Source organism: Pocillopora damicornis, chromosome 7, assembly GCF_964200805.1.
Source record: "Pocillopora damicornis chromosome 7, jaPocDami1.2, whole genome shotgun sequence".
In the NCBI taxonomy this organism is placed as follows: domain Eukaryota; kingdom Metazoa; phylum Cnidaria; class Anthozoa; order Scleractinia; family Pocilloporidae; genus Pocillopora; species Pocillopora damicornis.
Genome location: NC_142676.1, coordinates 5596134 through 5611075, shown reverse-complemented (window position 1 = coordinate 5611075; position 14942 = coordinate 5596134). Strand labels below are relative to the sequence as shown.

Genomic DNA, 14942 nt, shown 5'->3' with positions numbered 1-14942 from the left:
GGGAGTAGACCATGGGCGCTTATTGGTAAATTAGACTCCTCATTGTAAGAGCTGTAAGCAGCTACTGGCACAGACAACTCATTCACGACATTGACAACAGCGAAGAACGCAAACACCGATGACTGAATAACAGCACTCACAATCAACAAATAACATCACAGCGGCTGACCAATCAGTTTCCACGAGCCAGAAGTATATATTTCAGGCAACTAACTGTTTCCTGGACTCTGCAGATGACTTTTGCTATAAGTGGATTGGTCAGCCTCTTTCAAAGGAAGCAGTTCTTCCAGATCTACTCTCATTCAGACGATAGGATTTATGTTTTATCGCACACTAGGAAATCAGTAACAGCGTAGTTTCGTGAAAAAACAACAACAACAGTAAATGTGGAAGAACTGGAGATGATGATGGCATATTCTTCGTTCTCCGAAGATTAGCGGCATGCCCTCTGATGACTGATGAGTCCAATTCGAGATTTACATATTCTTGATCAGGTGGGGTAGGGTAAGGTCTGATTGCTGCAAGACGTTGCTTGATTGGCCGACTCCTTTCGATGCTTGCGTTTCTCCTTGGCAGTGTTCACTCTAGAGTCCTCGAACTGCTGAGCTACGCGTTTGTTAGCTAACCTCCATTTGACCCTGTCTGATGCGAGCACCTGCCAGACTTTGTGATCAACACCAGCCAGCCAGTTGTCGTTTCAGTTGGTCCTTGTAGCGCCTGCATTGTCACGCTTGCCTTTGCTGAGTTCGCCGGAAAAAAAAAAAAGCTCTAGGCGTCCTAGTGAACATGGCGTATGAGGACACGGTGCATAGGATGTTTGTTTTGGTTTCCACCACGAGACTATAATTATGCAGATTTGTTGGAAATGGTTTTCCCGGAAGATTTAAGGTCAAATGTATTTCTTTAGTTTGCAAGAATGTATTTTAACTCTGATTTGCTGGTTCCCCCATGATGTAAATTTTCTCATTAGAAAGCGAGTAGCCGTTTGGGGAGCATTTAAGTTTATTTGTAATTAACCCTATGTAAGTTAGATCGGGAAACTCGTGTGCTGGGGACTGAAAAAATCAAACGTGATGCACTGTGTGGCTCACGTGATTCAAGTTAAAGTCGTGATCAATACGCTATATGGGCTCACATGATTTAAAGAGGAAACCGTTATGCTTTGTGTGGGCCTATGCGATTCAACGAAACAAAAGTAAACGTGATGCGCTGTGTAGGCTCACGTGATTAAAAAAAGAGAAGAATCGTTGTGCCTTGTGCGGATAACAAAAGAAAAGGATCGTGAGGCGCTGGATGGGTCCACGTGAGTGAAAGAGGACAATCGTTATGCCCTGTGTGGCTAACAAAAGATACGTAATCGTGATTCACTGTGTTGGCTCACGTGATTGAAAGAGGAAAATCGTTATGCCCTGTGTGGGTAACAAAAGAATGGTAATCGTGATGCGCTGTGTGGGCTCACGTGATTGAAAGAGGAGAATCGTTATGCCTGTGTGGGTAACAAAAGAAAAGTAATCGTGATGCGCTGTGTGGACTCAACTTCATAGTCTCTCGTTCACTTTCATGAAAAAGGTCTGAAAGTTACCAGTTACTGCCCGGGTTCAGAGTCAAATAACTGTAACCCACTTCGTTACGTTTCAACAAATGCCATTTTCGTTGTACATGTAATATGAGAAATTTATGAAAAATGCCGGTAGCTGTTGATGTTGCTGTCGAAAAATGCCTCAGAAGACATTTGTTATTTTAGCATAAAATAGACGAGTGATGATGATAAAAAGCGAATAAAAAGCAAAGTAAAAGTTCTACTCTGCCCAAATGTAATTTCATTCCAAAATAAGTCCGTACAAAAAAATTAACGATTAAGCTGTCAGGGACGAGTTTTCAACAATAAAGGAAAAAATGATAACATCAACAAAAGTAAAGTACAAAAAAAAAACTGTTAAATTATCTAAATTTCATATCCGTCAACAGCCATCTACATTTCTTACATGCAGGTGAAACAATTCGCTGCACAAAGCTCATATTTTTTTTTACACTCCTTTATTCTCCATGGAAGACTAATGGACCAGCTCAAAAAAACGAGTAGATGAAGGGATAAAGGAAGATTGAAAATAACGCGTATAACGTTACGGTGAATTGCACTGGTAGCATAACTGTAATATATGCTCACATAAATAATTGGTGCGAGGCATCTTTGAACCGTACGTTCATAACAAAGCCGGGGAATTGATAATGGTGAATATTTGATATTCCATAAATGTAACAACCTGCCTGTTAAATCTATGAAAGCTTATAATTATTTCCATAAAAGGTACGTATTCTTGGTTGTGAGTCTATAACAATTAATGCAAGTTGTCAGTATGAAGGATGTATACAGTTAATTAAATAGCGAAATGAAAAAAAAAACCAAATGTATATCAAATTTTTGAAAAAAGTTAAACTCGTCAATCATTGTCTTGATGTTGCAACGACCCGCTTATTTCTCTGATTTTTTCATACAATTTTTCAAGGCTCATAGTTTCTTCCCTCTTTCGTTTTTACCCAGAGCAGGTAAGGAATTCCAAATTTTTGGTCCTTGAAAAAACACAAAAAAATATTTAACATTGGTTCGAAATTGATGATATCGGTAGTCAGTGCCTTTTACGAGTGTATGTGTTATACGAATATATGCTGTTATTGACAGATAGATTGAGAAATGAAGGCGGAAGTAAGCGGTTATGATAGGAAAACATAAATGACGTTATAAGCTACAACCTCATCCCTTAAGTTCCAAGAATGAATATTTCAAGCGGATGCCTTCTTCGCCGAAGTAAATTTTGTTACATAAGAAGATAATTTCACTTTCGCCTTATCGATTTAAGTTCCTATGTTAAAAGCGTAGTCAACCATCTCGGATATACAGACTCTTTTTTTTTTTTTTAACATAGAACCGTGACGGTCCTTCACATTTATAAAATTGTTTACATGAATCGATAATTAACATACCAAAGAAACTTCATCTTTAGGCAACAGGAAGCCACCTTGGCTAGGCGATTACCCCACTTTGAGACGTTTACATGGCTAATTGTTATTCCGGCTGACAGGGTTGCCCTACTCAGCAGACCGGGCCACCCATCTGGACGGGTCACCCCACCTATCATGTATACGTGATTAAGATAAAACAAGAGATTATATGAACAGGCGGGTTACCTCACCTACCTGAGCCTCCACCTCTATGTAAATAGGCCCTAAAGCATACAGTTGTCGCTACATCTATAATTTAGTTCGTATGCTTTCTTAATGGTGCGATGTAGTTTTGGAATTCTCTCATCGCAGTATGGTGCAGCAGTGTAGCGATTCCTCTTTGCGTATCTCCTTCTTCAATTATACTTGGATCTTCTTCAATCATTGTCATCATCAAACGTAGGTACAGACAGTACTTCATCCACAGTATGATCAACATAACCAGACAATTTCTCATGAATTCCACTGAACATGTCTCGATGCAGGAAAGCAGTGGCAAGTGCTATCTGCCCTACGGTGTAGTGGAGGCTTTATTTACTCATAGGGAACGGCCTTAATTAATTTTCTTTGTCCCTTTACAGGGACATTGGTTAAGTAACACTCATCCAACACTCATCCATGAATCCAATTCTTTATTGCTGGAAAATCACAGAAGTGAGACAAGCAGTGAAGAATACAACTAAAACTAAATGCTGTTTAAGAAAATAGTTCCTATTTAAAGCTGTCAGGTGCAAAAGTAAAGGAAAGGAAAATTTATAACAGCTCATACATGTCTTAACTTGCAAATCCCACCTAAAGTCGTATTCGAGGATTGCTTCAATTTTGTAGTTTGTTTAATGGTCACAGACTGAAATATAAATGAAGGTCACTGGCTTTCTTGTGCGCCTGTTCCAGTGGATGCTTATGTCAGAAACACAAAAATGTGTCTCATGACTTAAAAGTCAGGTTATTATATTATGATGCAGCTGCAAATAATCGCTCCAAATTCAAGATAAGTACATGCGTATTGGACTTATTTATTCATAATGTTTGTGGCTACTTTTCTGCTTGGGAAGCAAGTATGATTCAAAGGGTGTTATTGATATATTTAGGAATTACACTGGAACCTTTCTTTCGAAAAATTAAGTCTACCCAATAGCTATTTATGACACTTCTCCTACTATCGAGTGTTTTCCTTGCGTGACATATTCGCTACCAGCAAATAATTTAACTCAAAGTTCTTTTCGTTTACATCTTTCATAATAGCAGTGCGTAAACAGACCTAAATGTATCCCTAAATACTCTTCAGAATCTTTTATGATGTACCCTAAGGGAAGGCGTGGGGGCCAGTTTCTCGCTCCGAGTTATGCACACATCAGACAGAGCGCTCCAATGGATATAACACACTTTGCTTCGGGGTTTTATTCTACCCCTGGCTTAGTATTCTATGTATTTCCTGAAATCATTTTTTTCAGAAAATTCTCATTTCCTTGTTTCCCCCTCGGTTTGTTTCTCGGAAGTCACACATGCGTACATCTAATTCTCTCTTCCGGCTTCGTTCTGAAACCCAGATCACAATGGCGGCGGGTCAGAATATTCCAGAGCTTGGAGGCTATGATTTTGAGTTTACAAGTGTAGTTCCCGATGATTTTGAATGCCCTGTGTGTCAGTTAACAATGAAAGATCCCATACAGATTGGAGGATGTGGCCACAGACTTTGTAAAATATGCTTAGAGAGCTTGTTGAGGTAAGGGCGAATCATTGTATGTCGAAACAAGTTACAACTAAAAACAATCAAGCTTACTTGAAAGTTGAATAACGATATTGACCGGTTGAGTCACTTCCCAAGGGTATCATAGTGTGTCTCAGCTATACATAAGTAACTGCTAGATAGCTTTATCCAGCATAAAACAATTCAAACAGGTTCGAGTTTGGTGTGAGTAATTATGAATGCGACGGAAAGCTATCAAATATTACATGAAATAGTTGTTGGCTGCCTTTTAGGTGTCTTCGATTGCTTCAGCACAAGCACATTTAAGAGAGTCATCGAATGATATGATATTTCTTGTTTACTTTGTTAAATATGAATCGACTTAAACTAATTATAATTTGTCTTTTAAATGCAAATGTTAATTACATGCAGCAAGTCCACCATTATACTTCCTCACGCGACAGAATATGGCTGAGCGATGAAAAACGCCAAGACTTGAAAGTAAATGATTATAATACACATGATGAACGATTGTTAATATTTTGTTTGCTTTCTGAATTTTTTTTGCCTGCTGTTGCAAATTTCCTTCTTTCAGGAGCCATTCTCCAAAATGTCCAGTTGACAGACAGCCTCTTTCGCGTGACAAGGTAATGACAACGTACAACTTCCTACTTGTGGGTCACGCAAACTAGCGATTCCACGTTCTGCTCTCAGTGAACAGATCCTTAGGCATTTTTGGCCCTTATTGCAAAATGAAGTCAAAACAAAACATGTCACTGAGGCACAAGTGAAGAAAACAACGTTGCTCTTTCGTTTGTCACAAACGCAGAAATTTGTTTTAACTGACATAGGATCCTCACTCTTCGACGTTCATGTTCATGTAAATGTTTGTGTCTTTATAAAATAAGCCAGATTCTTCGAGAGCAAACCCACTGAAAATTAAAGTTTATTTTGAAGTAATAGTCTGCATTTTCTATTGGTTTACCAGCTAAACAACTTACTTGGGATGTTGAAGAACACAAGGAAAGTTTGCAAATCGCGAGTTGGTGGAGGCAAGTGATTGACAAACGTTTCTCGGGTTCTCCCAACATCTTGGGTGGGTTATTACGCCGGTAAGTCGATAGAAAGTGCGTTCCATCGCTTAATTATCTTCTACTCACCAATGCCTGTGATTGATCACGGTTCAGTGGGAGAAATGCTGGAAAAGGAGATTTGTCTTTATTACAAGTAGAGTAAAAAGCATATCCCTCTGTCTGGGTTATCAGATATTTCCAGATGTCGCTTGTCATCACAAAATTCTGGATCTCGAGGTGAAATGTTCTTATGCTGAGTGTCCTTGGACTGGAGAACTCCGAGCTGTGCAGGTAATACATCTACGTCATATCCACTGTAAGGGCGTTCTCTATCACTTCATTTGTAGTTAATCCCAAAAATTAAAAAATCTCAAACATTTAAAGAGAGGATGTCAGCATCCATCGAACAAATTTCAAATATTGTGGCAAGTCGCCCAAAATTCGTTTTCTCTCCTACTTTCGTATTTTGTAGCCCAATATGTCCTAATAATAGTGGTGTAGTTTTTTTGTGAAAATATATTTTACTTTTCGATAAAATGATTTTTTTCGTTCGACTGCTCAAATATGCAAATTTTGACCCTGAATATTACCCGAGTTGTGTGACCTCATGTAGCGAATTTACTTGACCTCCGGTATTTCTGTCAACATAATCCTTTATTTTATCATCTAAACTTAATCCCCGGTCGTTATTGAAGCTGGCAAAGAAATATTTATTTTTTGGTGAATATTTTTGTCCGACATACTTTTTCTATGTCGAAAAGTAGCATCAAAACAAAGACAGTTTTAACAATGACCGATATGACAGAATCTACTGAACTTCTAGTTTTTAAAAGACAAAAGGATGGTTATAAAGTTACTGTAAAAATTTCTTTGTGTATTTATGTCGTTCTATCGTGAGATGAACTCGAAGTCCGGCAAAATTTACTTGCTAGCGACTATGAAATATACATCTTGTGCCTATTTGTCGCCAACAATTGAACAACAGTGTCGTCAGAAATTTTTACAGTAACTTTATAACCATCCTTTTGTCTTTTAAAAACTAGAAGCTCAGTAGATGCTACTTTTCGACATAGAAAAAGTATGTCGGACAAAAATATTCACCAAAAAATAAATATTTCTTTGCCAGCTTCAATAATGACAGGGGATTAAGTTTAGATAATAAAACAAAGGATTATGTTGACAGAAATACCGGAGGTCAAGTAAATTCGTTACATGATTTCACACAACTCGGGTAATATTCAGGGTGAAAATTTGCATATTTGAGCGGTCGAACGAAAAAAATCATTTCTCGAAAACTAAAATATATTTTTTACAAAAAAACTACACCACAACTATTAGGAAATATTGGGCTACAAAATACGAAAGCAGGAGAGAAAACGAATTTTGGGGACTTGCCGCTGTTTCATGCATGTTGACATCGGCTCTTAAGTTGTCTCCTACATAATAAGCAAGCATTGCGCTTATTCCTGCCACTCTTAACCATCGAGGCAGCAAGACATGATGTTATACGAAGCAGATAAGGGTAACTTGAGGAGCTCAACCAAACAGTTTCTTGCACAATAGTAACTATCTAGACTGAATAGCGGTGTTGTTTTAGTATTTGCAATCTGAAGTGTAGTGGTCAGCAGTTTGCGTGCGACATGACAGATTTTCTTCCTGTCTGATAATCTTTAATAGGTGCCTATTATACTAAACGTTCATTTAATATTTATCACTAGTCTTAGGGATATCTTTTTTATCAATAAGTCACACGTAACATTCACATTTCTTTTCGTAGATCCTAAACATTTATCGTGAAAAACAAGCAGGTTTGTTAACAAAAACGTATTTCTTATACAGCTTCTACAAGGGTAGCATCTGAAAGTGGTGACGAATTTCAATCTTTATTAAGTCAAGATTTTGTTAAGCTCCAGGTATCTTCTCTTATTTGATATAAAATTGTTGCACGGAAACATCTTACTTAAATTGGGCTTAAATGTTGCGTTCGAAAACTTTGATCCCTTACTGATAAAGGAGTGGGTATTTTACTTCTTAAATTTCGTTAGTACAACAACCTGTCTTTAGTGGTCATAATTTTAATAAGACGGAGAGAATTTTGAAAGTACATCAGCTATAAAAACTTCTTTTCGATTTTCTTCAGCAACATCATAATGTCTGTCAAATGTTTCCGGTTCCATGTGCCAACAATTGTGGTCTGAGTAATATTCCACGAGAAAAGGTAAAATTTAATATTCTCAGTGATTCTCAGTAATTCTAACGAGAGTTTAATTGAATGTTCATGCACACAGCCCGCATGGGACATATTGCTGCGCTATCTGAAACCCCATAGGCTAAGTCTTGTTTTATGTGAGCAATTTGGAGACGTTCCGTGCTCAAGTGGTCAAAGAACATGCAATCTTGTTTTGAATATATTCCTGGCTGCAGTCAGAAGACATGAAGGTCATCATTTTCTGCCTTAAATGGGCTTTCCAGAATTTAATCTAGGTAGCTCTATGATAGGGAAACAATCCATAACACCGTAACGATTCCTTCAAGGAAGTTTGCTCCGTTAAACTTTGCAGGGGAAATGCCTTACACTACTAGGGAACATTTTTAAATTTTGTCTCTGAATTCAGTTTCCTGATTCATATATTACGAAATCTAAGGAGTAATTTTGAGACGCCGAATGATTTGTTTTCGCTATGCACGAGAGAGGATTCCTGTGGCTGCTCACATAAGACTAAATCTTCTCTATCTTTTTTTTTTTAGCTCTTGGCTCATATTCGTGATGACTGTCCTTCAACAGAAATTGATTGTAAATACAAGAAGATAGGATGCCAAAATGCGGTATGAAACAGCTTTCAGTTTATATTAAATTGCAGGTTTGGCGGGGAGGTCGTATGTTTGTATTGTATTTCCATATCATGTTGTAAAATGAATTAAAACGGAAGGTCAAATATGTTGTAGGGTTTAAAAAATTCCTAATAACCTGTGCGGCAGTTGAATTAAACTGTTTATTGCTGGAAGGAACAAGTAGATCAATAATTGACAAAAATTTAATGTTTAGATTGTATTAAAAGAGTTAAATGACCACATCGTCATTAAAGAGGGTAAGTTTCTATAGAAACTGTGGCGTTGCGTCGATGGGGGGTATAATAAGATATCTTGGTCAGTTTTATCAGCTGAGTTGATGACATAAATTGGCCACCGTAAAGAATTTCTAAAGCTGACGTTTCGACCGGTAACCCTCCGTCAGAGTGAATAGAGAAATGGTTGCGTGCGTTTTATAGGTAGATAAAATGGAAGTCTCACCGATAATCACACTCTCACTCGTATCTAAAACATTATTACTCGCAAGGTAAAGAACATAGGAAGCGGCTAAAGCACGAAAGAAATGTAGAGAGACACACGAGACGCAGTCGAGCCGCTTCCCACGTGCCTTACGATAGAACAGAACGGAGTCAAGGCTTCTCTATTTGTTTTATGATAAAGAATCCGCTAAATTCCCCATTCATTGCTTTCTATTTTTTAAAACAAACTTTCTTTCCAAAGCGAACAACAGTGTCGTCAGCATGCTCTATACTCTCTTAAAGGAAGCTACAATAAGCCAATCAGAATCCTTGATAGAATGGTTCAATTAATCTGATTGGTTGAACAAGACTAAAGCTGTCAAAAATGTCAAACCATTAAAGTTCACAAACCATGAAAGTTTACAATCTTGAGAAGTTTACAAACTGAAATAGTTCGGCAAGTCGAATCCTACACTGTTGCGTAAAGTAATTTAGTCTCTAATACAGAATCTGAAAGTGAAATGTTCGGTGAAATCCGGCCGAATTGTGGCTCATAAAAACACGCGAGTTTTTTTCCATGATAGATAGAAAACATACTGCTCTAGGCGTATGTTTTATGAATGAGCAACAACCGACTTCACAGGAATATAAAGATTGATCGGGATAACGGCGTCGTAAAACTCGGCTGCTTTGAGTTATGTAGCCTTCCACTGAACGCATCGGAAAGGATACCAGAGCAAGCTCTTATTTGTTCACTCGAAGGGTGGCCGATGTAATTTCTGAGGCTTGCTTCACCGCGATGACCGAAGATCGCCATTATGAGCCAGCCGTGTTGGACCTCAGCATAATTGCAGTCGCTCTGACACCGTCATGATTGATGAATTTTAACAGTTATGCCAGTTTGGCTATATTTTTTATCATTCCCGTGTTGTTCTGTTTTGTTTTGAACACGAAATTATATGTACTACACGAGTGTCAACTGTGTTTTGATTTTTATTACCGTATGTAAGCTTGCAATCTAATTGAGTGTGAAAACCTTCAAAACTCGGAATGTAAATTTCTTCCCTTTGAGGATTTTCGTCTCTGCTAACGTTATAATTACGCCAATTACGGCGCTTGACGTGCTGCAAATCTTTGTTTAGTCCTTCTATTTGCCGACTCACTTGTTCCGCCGGATTCAATCGCTCTGACGAAGGGCTAATGCTCGAAACGTCAGCCTTTTTACTCTTTAGGATGGCCAATTTTCGTTTTCAACTCAGTTGTTAACGCCAAATTACCTGTTATACTCTCCCACCGATGCAGCACCATAGTTTCTTTAGAAACTTACCCCTTTATTCATTTCTCTTGCTCTATGTTCTATACACTGGTAGAACACGCTGTTTCAACCAATGACAGCGCGCGTTATACCCGGGCTTTATTAAAATATTTGGTAAGATTATTTTTTTGAGGGGCGGAAGGGGGTACTGGTGTGTAGATTCGCTTATAAGCTAACGTTACGAAGAGCTGAGTCATTTGAACTCCGAGTAAAACTACTGGGTTATGCTGGCCTCTATGACCTTAAATGAAGTCTAATTGATGATCGTGATGTATTTAGTATTGTGGTCGTTTTAATTATCTATTGTTTTTGTTATTTATTACAGGTGATACTATGAAACAGGGCTTCAAGCCTAAATCAATCCATTATATTGAAGTAGGTATGAAGGTATTGTTTTTTCAAAGGCTTAGGAAACTTCGAGGAACAGTCAAGTACGTCGGACTTGTACTTCGACTTCATTTCATCGGCGTAGAGTTAGATCCGTGTGAAGGTGAATATCGATCTATGAATATTGAAATGTACTGATAAAATTAAGAAAAAGTTATTGCTCCTAGTAAAAGTGAGTAAGTTCGTGAACTTGAGACTTTAAAAAGACTGTACATCGACTGTAAGTGTAAGTATCAAGTATCTTTCGTTCAGAAGAGCTATTTTATATGCTTTGGTCTAGGGAGCTGTCTTAAAGCACTAACACTGATAGGCATCAAGAAAATGTATTCTGAAGGTAATAAAACAAGAGTACTCATTTAGATCTAATACCGAGATAACCCGCCGGCCCCAAGAGCGAAGCGATGTTGTGGGAAAAGGTTCTCCCCTCATTCATTGTAAAACTAAACCTGCATTTAGATTAAAACAATTGGTTAGCGTGTTTTTTAATAGTAAGTGAGGCTCGCCTTTTATAATGATTTTCTCTAACCTTAGATAACTGAAAGTTTTTTTTTCCTTCTTTCAGAATTACCGATTTGGTTAGGTCACCGTAAGAGCAACGGAACGTATGATGGAAAAAGATACTTTAGCTCGTGGGTAATGTTATGTCTCCCGCTTAAGGTAATTTTTTTAACCCAGAAATTCTTTTTCGATTTATACGTCACACGACATCGATGGCGTATGATATATTGATAAGGACGAAATTAATTCTGTAACGTCTCCATTTACTCATGCTCATCTGTTTTTGGTTTGATTTATTAAAAATGACAAAAGATCTTTTTTGTTTTTTTTATTAACCCTCAGTGCACCAGGTAGAGGCCTCTTCATTGAGTTTTGTGAAGTTATTGAGTGTTACAAATGACGATAACAGTAATGTGGCGGCTGTTTCTTTGCTTCCAATGTGAAAGAACAAGAAAAGTCAGAACAGTCTCTGTCTACCACCTTGAGATGTTCGTTCACTGCTCATAGGGGATTTCGTCGACCAATCACAGCAACTACTCCTTGGTCCGTTTGTTTGTAAATTCAATAGAAGTTAACATAATTTAACATAGCTTATCATAAGGCTCGTAGAATTTCAAAGATTTTACAAACGTATGGTATTAAAGAATTGCATCTTCCTCCTGTTGCAATCTCTTTTGATGCAGGTGTTAATTTGTCGGTCATCATAATTAGCTTGTAAGCTTATCCCGCCGTCAACAGCTTTTCAACATTTTTATGTGACTCAACTTCATGGTCTCTCGTTCACTTTCATCGAAAAGGCCTAGATCTGAAATTAACCAATTGCTACCCGAGTTTCGAGTCAAATAACCGTAACACACTTCAATATAAGAAATTTATGAAAAGCGCAGGTAGCCTTTGAGGACAACTGTTGATTTAGCGGAAAAATAGACGCGTGTTGATGACCAAGTGCAAATAAAAAGCAAAGCAAAAGTTCTTACTCTACCCAAAGGCACCTCCACCCTGAAATAAGTCCGCAAAAAATTTAAGATTAAGCTGTCTGGGACGAGTTTTCAATAACAGAGGAAAAATGATAACATCAACAAATGCTTTGTACATTAATTAACTGAAGATGACAGAAGTTTCTGTCGAAACATGTATTACAGACTCAAAAGTTTTGTCTCTATCTTTAAATTCTTATCGATCAACCCATCTGAATTTCTTACATGCAAGTGAAGCCATTCGCTCTACAAAGCTCACCAGCTCAAAAACTGAGTAGATGAAGAAGTAAAGGAAGATTGAAAATAGCGTGTATTGCATTGGTAGCATAACTGCAATATATGCTCACAGAAATAATTGTGTGTTGGGCATCTTTGAATCGTGTATTCATGACAAAACCGTAGAATTGATAGTGGTAAATATTTGATTTTCCATGAATGTAACAACCTGCCAGTTAACCTACCAGTCAATCAAAGGTAATCATTCATAAAAATAATGCTTAAAAAGATAAGTTTTAAGATTACGCTTAACAGCGTTAAGATCTACACTACATTTTATGGTTTCAGGAATGTTATGCCACAGCTTAGGTGCAGATCGCCATAAGATTTCAACTTGGAGCGAGGAATCACTAACAAATTCCTACTCGATGATCGTATAGACCTAATAAGCTTATAAGTTTCTAACAAGTCACTGATATAACTAGGGCATAAATTATTTAAAGCTTTAAAAGCAAAAAATAAGATTTTAAAAACAATCCTCTACTCCACGGGGAGCCAGTGCATTTCCCTCAGTAAAGGAGTAGCGTGATCATGCTTGCGACCACATAAGATCAGCCATGCCGCACAATTCTGGGCTAATTGCAATCTATGAACTAAAACGTTTCGGAAGACCATAGAACAGAGAATTACAGTTGTCTGATCTGCATGTGACGAAGGCGTGTAATAACGCCTTAGTACTACTAACTGACAAAAACTTTCTAATCCGAGAAATATTCCGGATGTGAAAAAATGCAGATTTACAAATAGCAGAAACTTGACGTTCTATATTTAACTTATTGTCAAAGATTACACCTATGTTCTTGGCAGAGTGCGAAGGCTGTATAACAGAACCGTCAGTCGCTGTAAACGAAGGAAGCTGAGAAGCAGACAAATTACCCGATCCGATGACCAAAAGCTCAGTCTTATCATCGTTTAATTTAAGCTTGTTCAATGACATCCAAGTTCCAATATCTTGTAGGCAGGCTTCGATTCTCGTAGTAGTAACTGATGAAACCGAGTCAAGTGAAAAAATAAATCTGACAGTCATCTGCATAGAAATGGAAGTTCATATTATGTCTTCTTATAATGTCGCCGAGAGGAGACGTATACAATAAGTACAAAATCGGATCTAGAACAGATCCCTGAGGAACTCCAAACAATCAAATCAGAGTGAGAGGAATTTGATCCATTTATGCTAACAAATTGACTTCGGTCTGTGAGATAAGACTTAAACCAAGCAAGAACCTTGCCTTTGATACCAAACCGAGTATTAAGTCTGTGAAGTAATAAACCACGGTCGACCGTGTCAAATGCCGCAAAAAGATCGAGCAGTAATAAAACAACAGTACAGCCACGATCCACAGTACGTAAGATGTCGTCATGAATTCTCAGAAGGGCAGTCTCAGTGCTATGCAATTTCTTGTAAGTAGATTTTAATTTCTCATCAAGGTTGTTGTCATCAATATACTGCACAAGTTGTGCCGCAACCGATTTCTCAATCAATTTAGAGACGAACGGAAGGACGAAAATTCTTAACATCTTCAGTATCTAAATTAGTCTTCTTTAACAATGGAATAATCAAGGCAGTTTTGAGTGAGTTTGGTATAAGAGCCTCATCTAATGAACGATTTACAATATCAGTTATGACTAGTAGCAACCTTGGTAAACATTAAGTTAGTACAGAAGCTGGTAGGGGATCGAGAGCACAAGTTTTCACTCTGGAGGATTTAATAAAGTTAGCTATAAGGTCAGTAGAAACACGTTGAAAAGTCGCAAATTCACAGGACCGGGATTGAGTCGCAGAGTTATCCAAGTTAGGGATATTCGGAAATCCAGTACTATGAACAGGTAAACTATCGCGTATACGTCGTATCTTGTCAATAAAGAATGATTTGAACTTTTCAGCTATAGCCATATCCGAACCCACAGAAGGATAAAGTACTATTGGTTTCCTGTATAAAAAATTATTAACTGCTTTAAATAATATTTTCTGGTCTCCTTGGTTGCTTTCAATTATAGATGAAAATTGGTTTTCTTTTGCACAACGAATCAAGTCATTCACCTCACGAGAATGTTTGGTGTATAATAGATGATTAGCTTCGGTGTTATGCGCGCGCCATCGTCTTTCCAGTTTTCTTCTCTTTCTCTTTGCAACTTTGATTTCATCCGTAAACCATGGCGCATAAGGGCGAAGGGTAACAGACCTACGAATGATTGGGGTATGATTGTCGATCATAGATTGCCGAGTGGAGTTGAATTGATCAAAAGCTAATTAAAGGTCATCATTTAGAGGTGATCTAATTAGCACAGAGTCTTCCAAGTCAGAGGAGAACTTATACATGTCAATGGTACGTAAACGTCGAAAAGATAACATTTGATCTTGAGCAACATGTTTACAAAATCCAGATTACACCGGATCATAAAATGATCAGAAAATGCAGGATCAAAGACTTTTGAGATTCTTGATGAAAGATTGTT

The 14942-nt window shown here is 37.8% G+C and overlaps 1 protein-coding gene across 1 annotated transcript; it reads left to right on the top strand.

Moving 5' to 3' along the window:
- The first annotated feature begins 4536 nt into the window (after positions 1 to 4536).
- On the top strand, positions 4537 to 11780 carry LOC113664864 (TNF receptor-associated factor 4). The gene is made up of 9 exons (XM_089212281.1): positions 4537 to 4726; positions 5286 to 5337; positions 5956 to 6054; positions 7551 to 7571; positions 7904 to 7981; positions 8512 to 8589; positions 10627 to 10865; positions 11328 to 11363; positions 11575 to 11780. Exons 1-9 carry the CDS (start codon positions 4557 to 4559, stop codon positions 11630 to 11632), a joined length of 831 nt encoding a protein of 276 aa, XP_089068407.1. The 5' UTR covers positions 4537 to 4556; the 3' UTR covers positions 11633 to 11780.
- The last annotated feature ends 3162 nt before the right edge of the window (positions 11781 to 14942 follow it).

Coding starts and splice junctions, on each gene's coding strand:
- LOC113664864 (XM_089212281.1), top strand. CDS start 4,557: ATGGCGGCGGGTCAGAATATTCCAGAGCTTGGAGGCTATGATTTTGAG. Junction 7,982..8,511: donor GTAATATTCCACGAGAAAAG/GTAAAATTTAAT, acceptor TTTTTTTTTTAG/CTCTTGGCTCATATTCGTGA. Junction 11,364..11,574: donor GGAAAAAGATACTTTAGCTC/GTGGGTAATGTT, acceptor ATTAACCCTCAG/TGCACCAGGTAGAGGCCTCT.